The sequence below is a fragment of the Micromys minutus genome (assembly GCF_963924665.1).
Source record: "Micromys minutus genome assembly, chromosome: 12".
NCBI classification, from domain to species: domain Eukaryota; kingdom Metazoa; phylum Chordata; class Mammalia; order Rodentia; family Muridae; genus Micromys; species Micromys minutus.
Window position 1 is genome coordinate 54,584,686 of NC_137981.1, and position 20,222 is coordinate 54,604,907.

General features: G+C 46.3%; 1 protein-coding gene across 1 annotated transcript in view; it reads left to right on the forward strand.

Annotated features, from left to right (window-relative positions):
• Positions 1–16,354, forward strand: part of ELP3 (elongator acetyltransferase complex subunit 3) — a 55,927-nt gene extending 39,573 nt beyond the window's left edge. Inside the window, exons 13-15 of the mRNA XM_080926883.1 lie at positions 1,241–1,468; positions 2,130–2,211; positions 15,240–16,354. Of these exons, the coding sequence (XP_080783009.1) occupies positions 1,241–1,468; positions 2,130–2,211; positions 15,240–15,316 (387 nt within the window). The 3' untranslated portion in view covers positions 15,317–16,354. The remainder of the gene's footprint in view (positions 1–1,240; positions 1,469–2,129; positions 2,212–15,239) is intronic.
• The last annotated feature ends 3,868 nt before the right edge of the window (positions 16,355–20,222 follow it).

A 20,222-nucleotide genomic window follows, 5' to 3' on the forward strand; every position in this document is an offset into this window, starting at 1 on the left:
GCTCAGGGCAGAAAGAATCAGAGTCAGGAAAGTGAGCCATGAGTGTCCCTGGGTTCTGCAGTGTGGGAAGTGCGCTGAGGGGAAGCTGCTCCACATGTCCCTAGTCTGTCTGCAGTCACTCTGGAGGACACAGTAGGGACTCAGGAGTTCCAGTCATTTGATTTGAAAGCATTCAAGTGTAAGTAGCTACTTAGGACTAGTGGCTGCTTCCTGTGGACAGCCTTGCTGCTCTCTTCTGTGTAACCCGCCAGTTCCTGTCCTAACTGACTTTCCTGTGTCTTCAGCACAGTGTGCCCTGAGGCATTCTGAGCAGCTTCACTTTCATACATCTGTAGCACCTAACTCAGTGCAGCCTCTCCTGTGGAGCGAGCACATTCTTGACAGTCCATGTGAGAGAGGCTCTACATCAGTGCTTCTGTTCTTAGCACCAACTCTTGTAAAAGGGAAAAGTTAATCATGTTGTCAAATTTTTAATCTAATTATATATTAAACATCAAGCTGAGGGGTGGTTTATTTTGCTTTGAGTATAATATACCCATATATAAGGAGTGTCTGTTACAGCCTTTCTAAATATGTAGAAATCTGAATGTCCGCCTCTTGCTCCATACTCTTCATAGAATTATCTGTACAGCAGGCTGAAAAGTCAGAATCTAGATTTCTACCACCAAATTTCCCCATCCATCCCTCTATGGTAAACCGTGCTCTAGCGATTGACCTTCACCTTCACAAGGCCTATTTCACTTACTGAGAAAAGAGAGGAGGAACACACACACACACACACACACACACACACACACACACACACACACGAGATTTTAGTGGAAGAAGTAAGAACTAGACAAGGAAACCATTAACTCTCTGACAGTTTGAAGGCAAAGTGGAGGAGGGGGAGATCCTAAAAGCCACAAGTGTGATTTAATCAATAGTTTTATCTTAGAGACAGTTTGTGGGACATCATAAATTTACAGAGAAGCATTCACTAAGCTGGATATCTGTAAGAATCTAAAGGTTAATTAAGTTCAAATATTTGTAAAATTGTTCTCTGTTTAGAACAGTCAGTGAACAAGCCATGAACTTTTTTAATCCTGTGCTACTTGAGAGGAGGCAGATAAAAACCAGTTACTGATGATTCATGATCTGTTCCTAGATGAACATTAACCTAAGCACATTCCTGCAATTATAAAAATGAACTTGATTCTCTAGTTCTGAATGAGATTTTTCATGGCTCCTTATCCAACAGGTTGAGTTGGTACGGAGAGATTATGTTGCCAATGGTGGCTGGGAAACCTTCCTGTCCTACGAAGATCCCGATCAGGACATTCTGATTGGCCTCCTACGGCTACGGAAATGCTCCGAGGAAACATTCCGCTTTGAGCTGGGTGGGGGCGTTTCCATAGTCCGAGAACTGCATGTGTATGGAAGTGTGGTCCCCGTAAGCAGCCGTGACCCCACGAAATTTCAGCATCAGGTAGCCTTCGTCTTACTTTAATTGGATTATACTTAAGAAATTGCCTGAAATAGGAAAAGTTAGAAGCAGCTGGGAAAGAGGGAAGGAGATGGGAAAGCGGCGAACAGGAAAAGGTTCTTTTCAGTTGTTTGCTTCCTTGTGGTCCCAAGGGATAACAGATAGCCCCATTTATCAGATTCAAACGAAACTGGTTCACTTCCTGTGGAATCAAATGACGGGAAAGTAAGATGTATTGTATAAATAAAACCGTTCTGTTCTAACACCTAAAGCCAAAAATTGGTATTTTTAAGTTTTGGGAATTTTTTTTAAAAGCAGTAATGATAGGTTTAGGATAAACACCAAATGGGATGCTACAACAATTTTGCCACCTTCCAAACTCTTTAAAAAGTGGAAGTGAGTTGAATAAATAAGACCTGTTATCCCAGACTCCTGTCAGTTGGGCTGCCCAGACCTCAGGCGCGTCTCCCAGCATGAAGTGCTGGTTCCCGATGAAGTACTGGCTTCTTCACTAAGGCAGGGGTGTGCTCTGGGCAGGCTCCGTGCACTCTTCCTCCTTGACTCATCAGTAGATTTTTTTATCACATTTTAAAAGGCGTTTTGTAGACCTTTCTTAATGGATCCTTTCTCTTCTTAATCCATGAACTTCTTTGTGCTCCTCTAGGGGTTCGGCATGCTGCTGATGGAAGAAGCAGAAAGAATTGCTCTGCAGGAGCACGGATCTGGGAAGATCGCGGTTATATCAGGTGACTGGAGAGATGGGTTTCTGACTCATCCGTTCACAATGGACACCATACTGGGATTCGATCTCTTGTCTCTCCATGATTACTATGTTCAAATTGGTCCAGGCTGGCAAGTGAGAGGGACTTACGTTCAAGCTGTTGGGAAATGTCAGAGAGCAGTTAGTTGGGTTAGTGTTTCTAGAAGCACTCTGTTCCTCAGAGCAGCAGGCCAGCGACCTGTGCCCATTCTCTACTTGTCTAACCTCGGTCACTGTGGTCAGCGGCTCTCTGGGTGAGGAAATGTGAGCGGTGGAGACCGAGCTGCTGGGTCGGGATGAAGTGCTCACCCCTTCGGCTGCTGCTCCTGGTGTTGTCCTGAATGTCAGGATAACCTGCTAAGTCCCCAGAGTGATCAACTGGGGACTTAGCAGGTCTGTTACTTCATCCTGGTGCCTCTCCATCATCAGAAGTAGGATGGTCTTCCCTCAAGCATGGGCTGGTAGCCTCTCAGAGAGGAGTCTTTGGAGGGTAGTGCAGGGGGGAAGGTCTGGACCCTTCCTGGACCTGCTGTGTTCTCAATTCCTCCAGCTTTTGCTAAGCCAACTTGTATTTTCTGAATCCCCTAGGAGCTTCCCTCACACTGACCAAGGAAATATTAGGGGAGGAAACATAAGAGGGAGGTTTGGGGGAAGCAAGAGATGATGGATAGCACTTTCATTGACATTCTTCACTAATTACTATAGGAAACCTAAGATGGCGGAACACAGAATCAAGATTTGGGATATATTTGAATTTGTTTAGTTTTTCTATTTGACTACCACATTCCAAAAGTTTACCTGTGACCTAAGAAATTTTTTTTTTCTGAAAATTAAAGCTGAAATGAGGTTTAAAAAAATTCAACAAGAAGTTGCCAGTCAATAAATCAGTACTGGTGGCCAGATCTTCATGATTACAGCTAGAGAAATATAGTCACACAGTTCAATCATTTAGTCTGGCTTGGGTATTTGGTATTATCCAGATTGATAATGTATTTCTTAGCATGTCTAGCTTTTATTTTTCCCCATTATGTTAAGTCCTCAACAAAGTGCCAGCCCTGATGAGCAATAAGAACGTGCTTCCTCTTCCAGCTCACCCTGTAGTGGGCCAGAAGTACCAGGAAAGGGTGTCCTGCTTCAGGATGCCTTCTGCCTGTACATCTGGGCAGGGCTGATGATTGTGCCTAGGAGTCACCCACAGAGCTTGCTAAAATTATTTTAGTACATTCTGGCTCTTTAGGTCTAGTTGGGGGCTAGACTTTGGTATTCTCCAGATGCTGTTCTTTCTTCCTAGTCATTAAGGTTGTAACTCTATGGCCCATAGCCCTATGTCCCCAGATGGCATTGAGTCACATGACTTGCTAGTGTCTTTGGGAGCCTAATCAGGTTTCCATTTTCTATCACTGCCTTCCTGACATCAGTTTTCCCTCAGAAGTACCCACCCAAGGCCCCTGACTTGCCTGAGGTCAAATCTAATTGCACATAAGAGCCTCTGTTTTTTTTCTGAGCAGGGTGTCTTTCTGAGTGGGAGTCAGCATCTATCTGCCAGGTTTTTATCATAATCTAAATGATAGCTCAATTTCATGTCATCTGCATGGTGAATTCCTAAAATAACAAGAAGTGACTTACTTAGAGAAGCAGCCAAGAGAAGATCCTTATTCTCAGCTGGAAAGCTGGGTCTCCTCCCTGGCACCCTGCAGAGGGTTCTCCAGCTAGAATGGGTTTCTATAGGAACAGCCCCAAGGGCTTCTTGGAACTGAAGTGAATTCTTTGGGAGGAGAATTCTTTCAAAGTTGGTGAGCATTGTTTCCTGCCCCTCTGGTAGCCCCACCACTGTCCTAAGGAAAACTGCATATGGATTCCTGACTTCCTCTTTGGCCTGACCTGCCTTCACAAGGAAACACTAAACACATTTGCTGTGGGGCAGGTGCATTTTCTTTCTTAGTCCTGTCTCCCTAGTAATCTGTTGTTCAGAATGTAGGGGATGGGGTGTTGGTCTTTGTGCTGTGTTGTTGCTTTCTCCTTCTGTTTGTTCACTTTGGCTTTGGATTTTCTAAATCTGCTGCTGCCGGTGGTGGTGGTGGTGGTGGTGGTGGTGGTGGTGGGTTACTGATTACACTTTACCAGCCTCTTTTCTGATTCCATAATTGACCCTCTAGTTTCTTCCATTCTCATTCTCAGCCAAGTATTTGATGATGAAATTGGTGATGCTAGAGTTTTCATAGGCAGCTGATCGCAGTAGTTGATTATGGATGCATAGGTTTGGTCACAGCTGACACTTTTTTCTCTAATGTTGTTCTCAGCTCATAACTCTGTCCTCTCTATGAGTCGTGGCTTTTTTCCTAAGTCACAGGCAGCGGTGGCATGGCTTTCTGTCTCGGCATGATTCGTGAGGAGAGGAGAGACAAGACCACTTATTCTGTTGGCCTGACTGTAAGAGTAACGGATTCATGTAGAACTTGGAAAATTCTGCTCTGATTCATCCCGACTTGTTTTCATCCTGGCAGCAGGTTTTCCTGCTGCTTAGATTTATGATCTGGGGCTCTACCTCCAGACAGTATTAGTAACTTCCGCATATTCTCATTTTCCCTATTTAAAAGCGTTGCTTTCATCTGTTACCTTCATGTACTATTGAAAAATGTGCACATGTACTTGGTGAACCATCCTGCTCCTGTAGCTGAAGGAGAAAAGCCAAAACTGCTTGAAGCAGTCACAGATGAAGTACTCACTAAGGCATTTGTTTGGTCACTTTTTAAAGTGTATAATTGGCTTAGTAAACAGTTTTAAAGTTAACTGTCATCTTTAATTGTGAAAATTATTTAAAAGCAAAAATTAAATATTCAGTTTCATTGCCATCAAAATAACTAGGTATGTTGGGGGAAAAATAAAAATAAAAATATAATCTCAATACTTGGAAGCCTGAACCAGGAGAATTGCTGTGAGTTCAAGGCCAGTATAGGCTACATAGTGAGACTCTTATCTCAGGAAGAGGTGTGATGTTGAACTGCCTTCCGGGAATGAATGCTCAGATGCACAAGAAACTGGGTTCCCACCACTGACCCCAACTGCAAGGGTGGATGAGTCCCAAGGGAGTCTTAGCTCCCTCCTTAGATCCAGGCCACTTCTCCACCAGGATTAATTGCTTCTTTCCGAATATAAAAATGGGCAAATCAATGTTCTAAACCAACTAGTTTATAAAATAATGTATAAATAAGAATTAGCTAATTTGCTGAATTACAAAGCAGTTAGTCCCCAGCCGCATTTGAGGGCTTTACCATCTATCTGAGTGTTTACCTGAGCAGTTGCTGTGGGTGCCCAGCTACTTAAGATGAACTTGTATTTACTTTTAAAATGTGGGATTTGCCTACATGGTGATCAGCAGTCTGTCCTAACATCAAGAAGCAGTTTGTCTCATTCCTTCATGTATGGTGTAAGGTGCAAGGATCTCTACTGTGGAAGATAACTACAGTCTTAAAATGCCATCACTAATAATCACCATGGAAACCAGGATTCTGATGTCACAATGTTCATACGATTTCGACAAGGGCAAATATCGATAGCCACTGTTTAAAAAGCCACTTAACACCTTCAACAGAATGAGGGACGCGCCCCCCCCCCACACTTTGGCAGTTTTGGCTAGGTATCAGATTTACTCATGTCACTGTTTCAGTTTGCCAAGCTAATTGCTATTCAGTAAGATAGACAGCTATTTCCCAAGCTCCCTGACTACCTTCGTCATAAGCAGTATTCTATTTGTGGTCTTTCAAGTAGAAAATTAATATGGCCATTGGCCAAGAGCTGTACAAGCTTGGTCGGTCACACAGTGAGGGTGAGAGACGAGAGAAGGTCTGAGGGGTGATGTCAGAAGTCAGAGCCCGATAACCATTGTTTAAATCTGTTACAACGCCAGTGGTGAGGGGAGAGAAAATTTAAAATGCAGGCTGAGTAAAACAGGCACTATGGATGAGGTCATTCTTAATCCTGTTACTCAAAGCCATGTGCCCTAAAGCTGTGACTATGTCCCAGTAGTCAAAAATCAATGTGTCTGTGCCTTATATAATCCAATATGGCTTCCTAGGACAGAAATTAATGGTCTTGTACCCCAGAACCCCTGATTAATAATGCCCTGTGTAGGCAGAAAATAGCAGTTGTTTCTTAGGCTTTGACCAGCTGAGATTTACTTCCTGGACCTGAGAAACCTCACCTATATTCCAGGCTCCTACACAGCCCCCTCCATTTTGGGTGAAGGTTATTTTGTTCTTTGTATTATAATTTAGTTGAAAAGCAGGGTCTATTTGAAGCCAGTTATGTCTGATAATGGACACATAATCCTACCAGAGTCCCCAGAAGAGCTTCTCTTTATTATGGCAGACTATTTGCTAATGGGTCAGGAAGCCTGCCAAATGCAAACCAGTTTGTGCCACATGTCCATTTGTGTTAAAATAGGACTTAGCAGAAAGGAAGAGAAAGGGTTTCCTCTTCTGTGCTCTCTCCTTCACCCTTCCTACAATTTTTTTGTAAGTAAGTTACTCTTCAGCATCCCCTAATTAAATGCAAGTGTTCTGGCTTCCATGTGTCTTCCACATTCTCTAACGGTGATCGTACATGCTGCCTTTTTGATGTGTGCGCCAATGGAACTGATCTAATTCCTATCATCTTGCTTTTAAAAACAATAGATAACAGCATAAAATCTTGTACCATTACAAGTCCTCAATTAAATTCAGCATCATTATTAATCAGGCCAGCATTGATGGCATAGAATGCTATTCAGCTAGATAACACGTTGACTACATGTTTGCTAATTGATGTCTGACGTAACTCAGCTGTTGGAGGCATGATTGCCTAGCTCACCTCGGGAGTGTTTATTTCCTGGTTGACAGGTGTCCCTTATAGGTGAGTCGGGTACCAGTTTATTGTAGATGAGTGAGATACCAGTTTGCAGCATTTTTCAGTAATCCATTCCACAGTAAGCACCGCATGACTGTCCTTAGTGCTCATGACTGCAGTATTTCTCAGTAGGCTACCATTTGGGGGTCTTGGGGACATTTCCTCAGCAGAAGCAGTAGCACTGGCTCTAAGGTCAGCAGTGGAAGAACCACACTTTGGCATTTACCTTTTAGCCTTCTTGTGTTTGAGAAATGTCTACTTCACCAGTCAAAGCGAGCCTTACTCCCATGGCTATACTGTGGGCTTCTCCCTAGTGCTGTGCCTCCTGGCTTGTGGATTTTGGCAGTGATGGTTATATATTTTCACCTTAGCATAAAGAATGGGTTGGTACCATGTGGTCTGTGGTCCTAAAAAAGTCTAGGAGCTATGAGATCACTGGCTGCCTGCCTCTGCTGTAAAGGTGAGCACTTCTCGGGCTTCTGGCTGGGGAAGCAAGCCTTCTAAGAGACTGTCTTACTTTGGTCTTTTTTTGATGCTTTATTGCAATCTTAACTCCTCACCAACTCTCATAGGAAGACTGTTGGGTTTTTTCTTTATAAACATTTGATATTATCTGAGCTCAATTTAATAAGGCCTTATTATTTTATATTTTTTACATGCAAGATTCTTCCCCTTAATTTGAATAGATAGTGCTAAATATTGCTGCAGCCTCCAAACCCAGAATTCTTAGAGCCTATCAGTTGGGGGAATTTTGCTCCCAACACATCACAGAGCACATTTTCACTCTTCTGGCATCCTGGCCTGAGCTCTGGACTCTGACAGATGTTCTCTCTTTGAAAGGAGAAGTGGGTTTTAGGAGTTAAGGTGGTATCTGTGGGGTAGTTTGTTCGTGCCCAACCCCATCTTCCTCCCTAAGCAAATAGTTGTGTAGTTTGCACACTGCCTTAGGAACGTTCGGCCCTAGATTCGTACCGTGAGGGCCGTTCCTTCTTCCTGTGATTCATATACAAGTCTCTGGTTTGAATTATTTGACTAACACAGCCCTCCCCCTTGCTTCAAAACCAATGGTTTAAAATAAAAATAAATTATTTGCTTCATGATACTTTGTAAGAACTTCAGCAGGACTTAGAAATGGTTTTCTTTGCTCTGCTGTGACAGACATTAGCTGAAATGACTTCAGAGCCTGGGTATCCTGGACAGGACTGTCAACATGAGCACCTTGGTTCTGACACTAAAGAGAAAAGAGTCCTTCCTTGTTGCTTGAAAGTATTTGGGAAGCATTGATACTAATTCTTTTTAAATCTGTTTGGTAGACTTTACCTAAAGCCAGTTCTTTCGTGTTTGCTCTGTGCGCCCTTCACCAGCACCCTGTAGTTCTTGTCGCTCCAGGTTCCGTCAGCCCTTCTCATGAGGCAAGTCTGGGAAGAACACCTTAGCTTTTGTTTATCTGGGAATGTCTCCCTCCCTTCTTTGTCCTGTCAGATGTAGAATTCCTGCTTGCCTGGTCATTTTCTTTCAGCAGTTTAGTATGTGACCCCACAATTGAGTGGTAGGTGGGGGGAATACCCAGGGAGGCCCCTACCCGATCAGAGGAGAAGAGGAATGTGGGAAGGGGTGGTGAGAGGGGGTGACTGGGAAGGGAGGCACTGAGCAGGATGTAAAGTGAGTAAAATAATAATAATTTGTTTTAAAAAGCTGTAGGATGCGCACATCACCCTCGTGGATAGGATGTGGGAATCCAAATCGAATCTCTAATTAGGTTGCCGGCTTTGGCTCTTTGTTCTTTTACTGTGTAATCTTCCAAAAGCCCTTGCAATGTGCACGGGACAGTTAGGCTGCAGGTACCCACTTTCCAGTTGAGAATAGGGTATTAACGATTTGCCATAACTAACAACCTTGAGGATCTCAGTCCTCCCTTTCCCCCTCTCCTCCCCATCCTCCACACCACGAGAAAGATTGTCTGAAGGCTTTCAGCTCATTGAGTTAACTGATTCTTTTTCCTGTGTTTGAGCATAAAAGCCTTTCCCCCTCTTCCATGTCGGTGTGGCTCTGAGTGAAGTATTGCCATCCTTGTGGGTCAGTGAGATGCAGTAGTAAATGGCTGAGACTAATGGCTCCATTTCCCTTGTTAACACCAGCATATAGCAAGCCTTCCATACAGAACTGACTAATTGAACCAAAAGTAATTAAAATACAGTTTCTTTTGTCTGTTTCACTGATTTTTTTTATTAAGTGATGTAAATCATCACCTCAGACTTTTATATATCTATTTTTCAAAACTCTGATTTCAGCTTCAAGGGAAGGACTACGTGTTTTGTCTTTCTCCTTTCAAGTTTGGCTGTGGGAGTGTGATGGTGTGGGCTCAACCTTCACTCAATCCAGTTAACATTGCTAATGATAAAGGGTAGCTGTGTACCCCAAGAAAGGAAATGTCAGTGAGCAGGAATACACCCCCAGGTTTCTAATCCTTTTCTGTCAGCATGAAAATGTCTGCATCATGTACCAAGCGTTCTTTCTGTTAAGAATACCAGGCTGTGCCGTGTAAGCACCTGTTCATTTGAGATCCCAGCATTATTCCTTCCTCTAGTTGGCCATACTTCTGTCCCTCGTCTTTCTCCAGTTGAAGTCCCAGCCTGGTTCGTGTGTGTTTCCATGTGTGTGAAGGGTTGATTGATTGACTTTCCAGTTGAAGTAACATTCGTGTAGTTGAACTGTCCCCTTTAAATTTCTCTTTGAAAAGCTTGACCGTCATTGTACCAGATAGAGAGGAAAGCCTAGCCTTATGTGACCGTGAGTTGTTTGGCCTTGCCTGAGTATCTTAGTCTCTCGGGCGGCTGTGAGCGATACTCGGGGGGCAGCAGAGGTTTTACTCACTGCAGTTTCGAAAGTGCAAAGTCCAAGACCAAGATCTGTTGATGAACAAGGGTCCACACAGCAGCACGCTTGCTGTCTCATGCAGGTCATTCATCTGAGAGCACCCTCTGTGTCTTCACATGGCTAAAGGCAAAAGATGAAAAAGAAAAGGACGAACAAGCTTCCTCTGTCCATTCATGGGACTTCTCCATAATGACCTCCTGACTGCCCCAACTCTTATGCTGTTGCTCTGGGGATGAAATCTTGACATGAGCATCTGGGTGAGGGTGCTGCATGTGACCCCACCCCATCACAGGTCCCAACTGTCACATTCTTCTTTTCTCGGTGGAATTAAAGTCACAGGAGTTTCTAGCTATTGATTTATCTTGCAGTATAGTATTTAGAGTATAGTATGTATAGTATAGTATAGTACAGTACATATATTTAGTGTGTGTGTGTGTGTGTGTGTGTGTGTGTGTGTGTGTATAGTATTTATCTTGAAGTGTAGTTACTTCAGTGTTCTCAGCTGTGTAATTGATCCCCTTCGGAACAAAGAGAAGTCTTCCAGTGGGTGTGGGCAGTGGATGTTCCCATACATGAGAGCAGCCTCCAGAGGAGAACATTATCCCTTTGAGGCAGGGTCTGTAACTGAACGAGAGAAAGGCTGCCAGCCAGTCTAGCCCTACTCTATCCCTAACACACTTGCACAACCACAGCCATGGTTGCTGAGCATCTGAACTAGTAACCCTTGCATGTGCTTCACCCTCTGAGCTGTCCTCCTATCCTTCAATAGTGTAAAACTTATACAAGTGGATTTGTTCCATTTGTGTCTACACACACACACACACACACACACACCATTTCCTAGACCTCATTATGCAATCTATAACCTCCCATACACAGTGGTTGGGGCATTTAGGAAGGAGTCAGTTAGGTGGTAGGGCACCTAGCCAGGGAGAGTGGATCGGATCAGAAAGCATGGGACTTCTCTCTACATCAGGGGCTTGGAGACTAAGCACATTCAGCAAAGAGAAGGGATTTAAGATGCAGTCACTGCTGGTTTCCAGGTTGCAGGTGCTGGGGACAGGGTCTTCCCCACTGCATGTTGAGTGGCGCCTTATCATATGGAGCAAGTCACACTCTCTCCTTTTAATTTCCACCTTGCCTGGGTCAGCATTCCCTTGAAAGAAGACTGCAGAAGTCATTTTAATAACTGCGTGTAGTGTACACAGTTCAGTCTATGCAAATGTATTTTTCTTCTCCCATAAGATTTGGGCAGAAATGGAGGCCAGGGAGATAACACAGGGCTGGTTCCTAGAGTGACATCTGAGGGAATCGCTATAGACAGTTTTATGGTGTTTCTTTTCCTCTTGCCTCATTTTGGCATTGTCATAGCTGGCATATGTGAGCATAAAAATTTTTACTCTGCTTACAATAAAAATGAGGCCTCTGTGACATGAATAAGTTCTGATGGTGGACCAAGTAACTCTGAAGATAGACAAAGCTAGACTTCAGGCTGTGTCCCTCCCCACCTTTGATACTGTCCTGATGACTGGGGTCTCCACAGTGAGTACCCCAATGACCACAGCCAAGAGCACTTGATCCTGCTCATTCCCAGCCTGGGGATTTGGCCGCAGCCCTCACGAGCAATGGAGTGGACGGCTCCTACCCGCACAGCTGTGTTCTTCTGCAGGGGAGAGGCAGCAACAGTCAGGCTGATCTGGGACCAGGACAGCTAGCACGTCAGCACGGTCCAGGAGGCTACTGACGTCAGTTCCAAAGGGTAATTGCTTTCTCCTGGCTGACTAACACAAGGAAAGTTACCGTGACGGAGGACTTTGCCTGAGATGGAGCCCCACATAGGCAGAAGGGAGGCAGATAGGGCCTTCACAAGCCAGGTGACACCACATTCTCTTTCCAGCTGGCCAGAGCAGGCACAATACTGTGCCAGTTTTTGTCCTTCAGATTGGAGAAATGGTCATGATTTAACTGCAGGAGTCAGGATACATAAAAAGTGCTGGGGAAAGATGGAGTTTGGAACAGACAGAAGCTAGGTTTTCCATAGGACTCAAAGCTTATCAGAGTCCCAGGAGCTGTCTGGACTGCTGTGTGTTCCTGAGAACAAAGCTAAGCTGACCAAAGATGGCCCCAGCGCAGCCAGTGCCTTTCCCAGCCTGGTCTCAAGAACCCATATTTGAAGGAGTAGAGTCGCCAGGAGCAAGAGGCTCACCTGGAATCATTGCTGAGAAATGCTCCGTGAGCTCCAAGAAAGCCCATGTCTTAACCACACCTGGGAACTCAGAGCTCTTCCTACGTGCTTATCCAGGCTTATCCAGGCCTGGGTTATATGAAAACACTCTGCCCAGCTACAGATCTTAAAACTAGGCCACTGTCTTGCTTTGATGGGGAGCATGCATACAAGCAGAATTATGTATCTGGGCTTGAATGTAAATAGATCTAGTGGGTCATTTGTGACACCCCCAAGCAGAAAGTAAAGAGTCAAGCCTCAGGGTAAGTCAGCCACTGTGGGAGCTAGCTGCATGATGCTTGCAGGGTCAGTAGACCTGTGCCTTCACTTCTGGATGCTTGAGACCCTTACAGCATAAATAAATTCATGGGAAATGGCTCCCCTCAGCCAGCAAAGTGGGGATCTGTAAGGTTCCAAAGAGTTGCCCTTCCCACCTGTGTGTGTAGTCCTCCCACCTGTGTGTGTAGTCCTCCCACCTGTGTGTAGTCCTCCTACCTCTGTGTAGTCCTCCTACCTCTGTGTAGTCCTCCTACCTCTGTGTGTAGTCCTCCCACCTCTGTGTGTAGTCCTTCCACCTCGTGTGTGTAGTCCTCCCACCTCTGTTTGTAGTCCTTTCACCTCTGTGTAGTCCTCCCACCTGTGTGTAAGTCCCCCCACCTCTGTGTGTAGTCCTCTCACTTGTATATTTAGTCCTCTCACCTGTGTGTAGTCCTCCCACCTCTGCGTGTAGTCCTCCCATCATCTGGCTCACACTGCCAACCCAGTTCCCATTTTCTACAGTGTGTCCTACAGGAGCACACTGTTCTGTGTGTACACAACATGAAAATAACGAGTGTATAATAGGTCCCCAGACATTTACTGCATCCTGATTATGTGCTAGTCAGTGTAATAACCCCAGTGACAGAGCCATTGACTTAAAGACCTGACAGGAGGGGAGGCAGAGACAGCGGCACAGAGCATTCAGTGCTGAGACAATGTCACTGTGATTAAAGTGTCCTTCTAGCCAGCGGAGAAAGGCACTAATCCTCATAACTGGGAGTAGCCTCCACCTAGAAGAAAGAAACCCCAGGATCTCCAGTGCCTGAGCTGGGGCTGCAGAGGGGTGGCTGGTAGCAGCATGGAGGACAGTGGTAAGCCTCATCGGCCGGTCCTGCCCTTTAATAGAGCATAGAGGCAGCATTAAAGCCAGAGTGCTGGGGTGTAAAAGACCTTGTAATACATTCCAGACAAGAAAGAATTCAGTCTTTAGGACCTACCCGCCATTAGTGATCCTAGGCTCTGAGTTCAGATTCTTTCTGATGGTTTGACAGGTGGGATTATCTCTTCATGTCCTCACACAGACGTGTGGGTCACGGGGAAGAACACCGACTTCCTACATAGGTCTAACCTACTCTGGGGTTCACCAGAAGTGCTGCCACCCATAAAAAGGCCTTTTGTCTAGTGAGAGTGAGTTCAGGCATAGAATTTGCTGTTCAGTTTCTGGTGAACGGTGTTCTAGAAGGATCTGGGCACAGGTGACCACATCTGTAACTGGAACACACTGGGTTGTCCTGATCCCAGCTTCTTAGCTGCTTCCTCTCCGGATCCACTCTGCCTTAGTTCCCTGAATCCTTCAGGCAGTTTGAGCTCTTGAAACACTTTACTGTATGTATTAAATGGCTGTGGGCCCGAGGTTCTGTAACGAGGTCTGACATAAATGTAGTAAAGTAGGTGCCTCGGTGGAGGCTCCATTAACAAGTGTAGCCCGCCTAGGCCAGTAAGTGTTCTCAGCACCAGGCCCTGAACACTTAGCGTCTTTCAGACATAACCATTATCTGACTACATTTTGGAGTTGTTCCTATGACTGACTTTTATGTAAATAGAATGTTTTGGATCTGTCTCCATCTGCAAAGCTCTAAGAGAAATGTCTCCACATGGATACATAGACCATAGTTGCTTTTTTCACTGCTGTGTTATATTCCTTTGTGAGCATATCCACCTATAGTAGATAGATGCGTGAGTTCTCTCTTATCTTGGAGTGTTAGAATGTTGTGTCACTTGTTGGACATAGCATTTCTCTTTTTACTGCTGGTTCTTGGATTATGTCTACAATCTAGACCCCGGGGGAAACTGTCCCTTTGAAGGTCTGAGCCTCCCTGTGATTGGTCCCTCTGCGCTGTCATCATACCTGTTTTTCACGTGTCTATCATTTCCTGTGCTGTGCTTGCCCGCGGCAGACAGACATTGTAATAACAGCATGACTATTAGAAATGTGCGAGACAGTGTGGGTGTCCTGGTTAGTCAGTCCTAGTGAGCTCGTCCATCCGTCTGTCCATCTGTCCTAATGCTTACAAGATTCTGAAGTGGGTAGAAGCAGTGTCCCTGAGTGTTTGGGCTGAAGATGCCATCCTCACAACTGATGTCTGAGGCTGAGGCAGCCTTGTGGGGCTGAGTCCTTACCCTGCACCATAGAGTGGCTCTCGGTGGTGCCAGAACTGAGTTAAGCTGGCATCCACAGAGACCCCGAGAGTTGTTTCATGGGGAAGACCCCACCAAACCTTCCTCTTCACAAACCATGTGTTTCTGTGAGCCAGGGCCCATTCCATCAAACCCGATTTCCTGGTGACATCTAATAAAAGAAAGCTTTTTCCTGTGATCCCTGTTTACTCCCAGCACCTCAGACCGAAGCCATGTTTATCTGTGTTTGCTTTTGCTTTACAAACTGCGGAGATCCATTTCCCATATGCCCTCTCATTTACCTCCAGAAAGCTGTTTGGAATTCGGGCCTCCTCTTGTCCTGTGTGCCCTACTGCAGTGCTGAACAACATTGGCACATCTGTTGTGCCTACGTGAACATGCGTGCCACGTACCCTGGTCCTTTGTCGGCGGTTGGGAAAGGGCATTTCTCCCACACAGCAGCATAGTAGAAATGGGGCAAGTTCCTATGTGAGACTCGGTTTGCAGTCTGAGTAAGAGACAAGGACAGGAGGCTGACTTCTGAGGGCTGAGATTGGGCTGACTAGAGCTGTGGTCCTTTGTTTCCCTTGCAGGGGTCGGCACAAGAAATTACTACCGGAAGATTGGCTACAGATTGCAAGGCCCATACATGGTAAAGAAGCTAAAATAATGACCACAGCAGTCTACCCTTGTGCAGCACCCCCTCTGACAGACATTCATAGGGTCTCCTGAATACCCAACAGAGGCTGAGGAGGAAAATGGCCTGCACACCCCTGAACAGTTCTCTGCCCTCCCCTGCGGCTGCCACTCAACTGACCCTGGTGACAGAGGCCAAACCTCTTTATGTGCCCATGGAGCCACTTCTGGTTTTGAGGCTTAAATGGTTTTTCCAGTTTCTGAATTCTGCATGAAGGCTGCAGGTGACCTATTTGGGCTCAGACGCTGTGACCAGAGCAAATCAACTCCTTCGGCCGTTATCACTTGTGATTGTCATCCAAGGGGCAGCCTCGGAAGAAGATTAGTTCTATATTCACAGACAAAAGCCGACTGCATCGCGGACAGGCTTCAGCCGTGACTCTGCCCTTTAACTACATGCACATTCACCCGGGAATTGAGATGAGCTCTGCTCTGGGACGCTCAGTGGCCATACCGTCTCAGTGTGCTGTGTTTGGGGAAAGCAGAGCTGAGGCAGTGGTTATGTTAATAAGCTGACACGAGCCGTCTCCAACCCAGCCTGTCAAGAGCCTGCCCTGACCCGCCTAGAAGCCTTTCCTTTGTCTCACATGTGTGAAAGTCTATATGTCCATACCCCTGACAGCTGCAGGGCCATGTGAACTGCCTCCTGTGTGCTGGGCTAGCTTGTGCCAGCCAGTTCATCTGTCCTGAGCAGTCATGTCCGGTATGCATAGCTAGAGCCTCGTGGCCCTGGTTGGGACTAGTTCATCCTCAGACGTGTCGTGTCTCTGCATGTTAATTCTGTAATGTGGGTGGTGCTGATGGTGCTGCATGAAGAAGGTAGGAGTTAGGCTAGTGTGTGAAAGCAGGCTTGTCTGACCTGCACGGAGGCTTCTTCGCCAACAGCTTGTCCACTGAGGAGACCAGACTTTGAGAGACAGCCTGCCTCGCCTGGGCATCTGTCCTTTCCAGCAGTGATTAGTGAAAACTGTTCTCTAAAAGGTCTGAGAATAAAGTCTTCGGCATAAAAGAAGAGTTATTGTGTGGTGTTTTTTTTCCCTCATCCTATAAATGTGATGGCATTTGTCAGGAATTTACAGGTTTCACTCCCTGGCCTGTGACACTGGCTGTCTCCCCCAAGTGCCATTTCCCATCTCATTACGCTGCTGAAAGCAAGTGGCAGCAGCTTCTTGGAGGGTGTACTGTGCCATTCCAGCGACTCTCCAACGACGGAGTTCAGGGAATTTCGCTGTCTCTTGGTTATGTATTTCTCCATAAAATATAAAAGTGGTAATCTAACAACGCACACACCCAGGTCTCACACTCGTTGCCAGCGTCAGTGCGTGCTGGTCTAGCAGAAGGCATGTCTAACACGCGTGTTCCTGGGTCTCCTGCTCATCTCTCACCCGAGAATGAATCATCTCACCCAAATGAGTCAAAACACACAAAGAAAGGCAAGGGTGTGCAGTGTGTTTAAAGGCCACTTAGAGCAAGAATTTAAAATAAGACTGCCCAGGCCCTGTGACACTCTACACAACCCTTTTTATGGACCTCAGTGCCCAACCTGGACACTCTGCCCCACAATCCCTCAGCCCACCTTGGCACAAGTCTCTGAAGGCTGCACAAGTCCACAGAAGGTGCTAAGCCTCCCCAGGCATCACAGCTCCTGACCCACTTCTCTTGTGACCTCTGGGGTTGCCGGCCTAGGTAACACTTGGCCACATTGCCACTCTGACTTGTGCAGCCTTTCAGAGATCTCTGTTGTTCAGGCCAAGGCTGCCTCCTGAGGAAGGTGAGCTGGCTTGCCACTGCCACCCCAGCGCTGGCCCACCCAATCTGTGACTTGGTTTTGATCTGTACCGGACAGCTCTCCTGACTTCAGCTTTGAGGTCTCGAATCAGTGGACTAGAGATCTCTCAGAGGGTAAAAACACTTGTGCAAACCTGGCGTCTCTGAGTTGTAAAAAACAAAAACCAGCAAAGTCAGCTGTGGCATCCTTCAGCTGTAAGTCCATACTCCCACTGTGTTGGGAAATAGGCAGGAATCACCCAGAAGCTTGGGCCAGCCAGTCTGGTACACGCAGCCCATCCGAAACCAGAGACCCAATCCCAACAAAGCAGAAGGTGAGAAACAACTCCTCCAAGTTGTCCTCTGACCACACACGAGCGTGGGATGCACACACTGTGAAACACACATGCTCACAAACGTTTCAAACCAGAAGCTGTACCAAAAGCATGCTGAAGTTGGAGCTTATTATCACCAGCCTGGGACTGCTCATTGTTTCTTTTAATTTGGAGAAAAAGTGGGTCCCTTTCATGTTTCTCATTCCTGCTGAGCAAAATTTTAATCAAATGGGTCGGGGTATTTTTTTTAAGGTTACCACCCAATAAGAAACACCGATTTTTGTCCTTGACAGCCTGGGCTGCTGGGAGGAGCTGGACGGGTCTGGAAATGGCTTGCAGAGCTCGAGGAGAGTTTCTGCCTTTTGACCTTTGGTTTTCCTGTGTAACAAAACAAGCAGCCGTTGCCACAGAACGGCATGGGCATAGGATGAGGTCCTGTGTGTCATAGCAGCCAGGTGTCATGAGGCCAGTCACTGCACTAATGAAGCCCCATGTGCCTTGGACAAGAAAAGCACAGTGGAAATAGCCTGCCTCCCTCCTGTGGCGCTTACAAGGTTCAGATGAGCACAAGGCACAAGGAGAAAATTAGTAATGCCTAGCAAGGAACACATCAGGCCCATGGCCCCAGCAAGAGAGGTTCTTACGTGACACCAGACTCCAATGTTTTGCTGGAAGTGTCAAAAGGTAGTTTCTACATGTGCATAGGCCGCTGCCTCTGCTGCCCAGCTGCATCCTCCTTTTCACATGATCCCCTAGAGGAGGCCAGGGGAGCAGCAAAAGCATTTGAGAATGCTATGGTCACTCTGAGGGATGTTGGGAAAATAGCCATGTGTCTGTCCCCTGTGGAGCTGGCTGATGTGTCACACTGAGGAGTTCCTTAAGGAGTCTGACAGAACTCTTGTGCTTAGAACATGCATGTAGTAGATGGAGACTGGCCACTCCAGCTGTGGGAAAAAGATGGTTGGCTGTGAATGGATTTACCTTGTAAGCTAAGATAGAAAGAAAACCAAATTTTATTGAGTACATTGCAGGAACAGAGGGCTGGACAGTAACCAGAGTCCTGTGTGTACTGTGGGGCAGTGGGATGCCGAGGTCTCCACTTTGAAGAAGTATTATACTTTGTGGTGGTTTGAATAGGTTTGGCCCCGGGAGTGGCAATATTTGGAAGTGTGGCCTTGCTGGAGTGGGAGTGTCACTGTGGGTATGGGCTTGAAGACCCTCACCTTAAGTGCCTAGAAGTCAATATTCTGCTAGCAGCCTTCAAATGAAGATGTAGAACTCTCAGCTCCTCCTGCACCATGCCTGACTGGATGCTGCCATGTTCCTGCCTTGATGATAAGGGACTGAACCTCTGAACCTGTAAGTCAGCCCCAATTCAGTGTTGTCCTTAGAAGAGTTGCCTTGGTCATGGTGTCTGCTCACAGCAGTAAAACCCTAACTAAGACATACTTGTTCCATTGCAATCAGGGTCGTCCTGGTTGTTCCCTAGTTAGCATTCCCAGTCAGCAGTTTCGTTGGAGGGGACATTTGTTTGTTTGGAAAGTCTGAGCTAAGCTTGTGAACTTTCCCTGACAGGACCCACCCCACTTTTCTGCACTTTTGAAAAATGGATGTCCTCACTCTGTGGAAGAGGTCTGCCCACCAGCAATGTACATGTGTGTCATTCCAAATGGCCTTTTTTGGAAACAGGGTCCCCAGAACATTAATGTTACGAGATGCAGGTCCTATGAGGGGTGACCCTCTGCTGTGGTCTGTCTTTGTGACAGATTAATGTTCTATGGCAAGAATGGGTTGGTTGTCGTACAAAAGGTTCCTGGTAACACAGGTTAGTTGGTGCTTTCTCACAGGCACTCCCTGTAATAAGGTCCGTCAGGAACAAGCCTTTTAATCTTGGACATGCCAGTCTACAGAAGCACTAGATTCCTCTAGGCACGGAGATAGGACTCAGCACTAGAGCCAGAAGTGTGGCCCTGGGTTAGACCCCCACCACCACCCCAAAGGAGCACACAGTTAGAGCAGCAGTTCCCAACCTTCCTAATGCTGGGACCTTCGATGCAGTTGTGGTGATCTCTCACCACTGCGTAAAATTGTTTTGTTGCTACTTCATAACTACAATTTTGCTGGTATGAGTCACAATGTGAAATATCTGTTTTCTGATGGTCTTGGGCCACCCCTGTGAAAAAGTTGTTTGACCCCTCAAAGAGGTCATGACGCATGGATTGAGAATCTCTGACATAAATCTTTGCTGCCCGTGAACTGCCCAGCCTTGGGTCCGTGGCAGAAGAAACTGGGACAAGCTGCCATGGTCTCTGTAAGCAGGTTCTATGCATCTTAAGTCCTTTGGACTCTCATTAATACCTAGAATTGGACATTAAACATGGGGCTGAATGGTTTTCCCCCAGTGCCTCTGCCACCACACTTTCCCACCCTTGAGCCACCCCTATGAAGGTTCTGGGGTGTGGGGGGGGAACCTGTCTAGAATTTGGCCTTTTTCATTCCACAGTAGCTGTACATTCTATTGTGAACAATCTCATCATACAAAATGTCAAGCGGCCGGTTTGCTGGAGGCATTGGAGCATGAACATCTGTTATTGAGGTCGAAGGTGACCGCACCTTGTCTCTCCCACCCTGAGGTAAAGTGCTGCATGGAAGCATAGTCCACACCAGCTGAGGCCCTGAAGAGACGCTCATCCTCCTGTCTCAAGCCCCCACCCCACCCCACCCCAGTTGTCTGCACAACTGGAAACTGAACCAGAGAAACATGGCAGCACTAGCAGC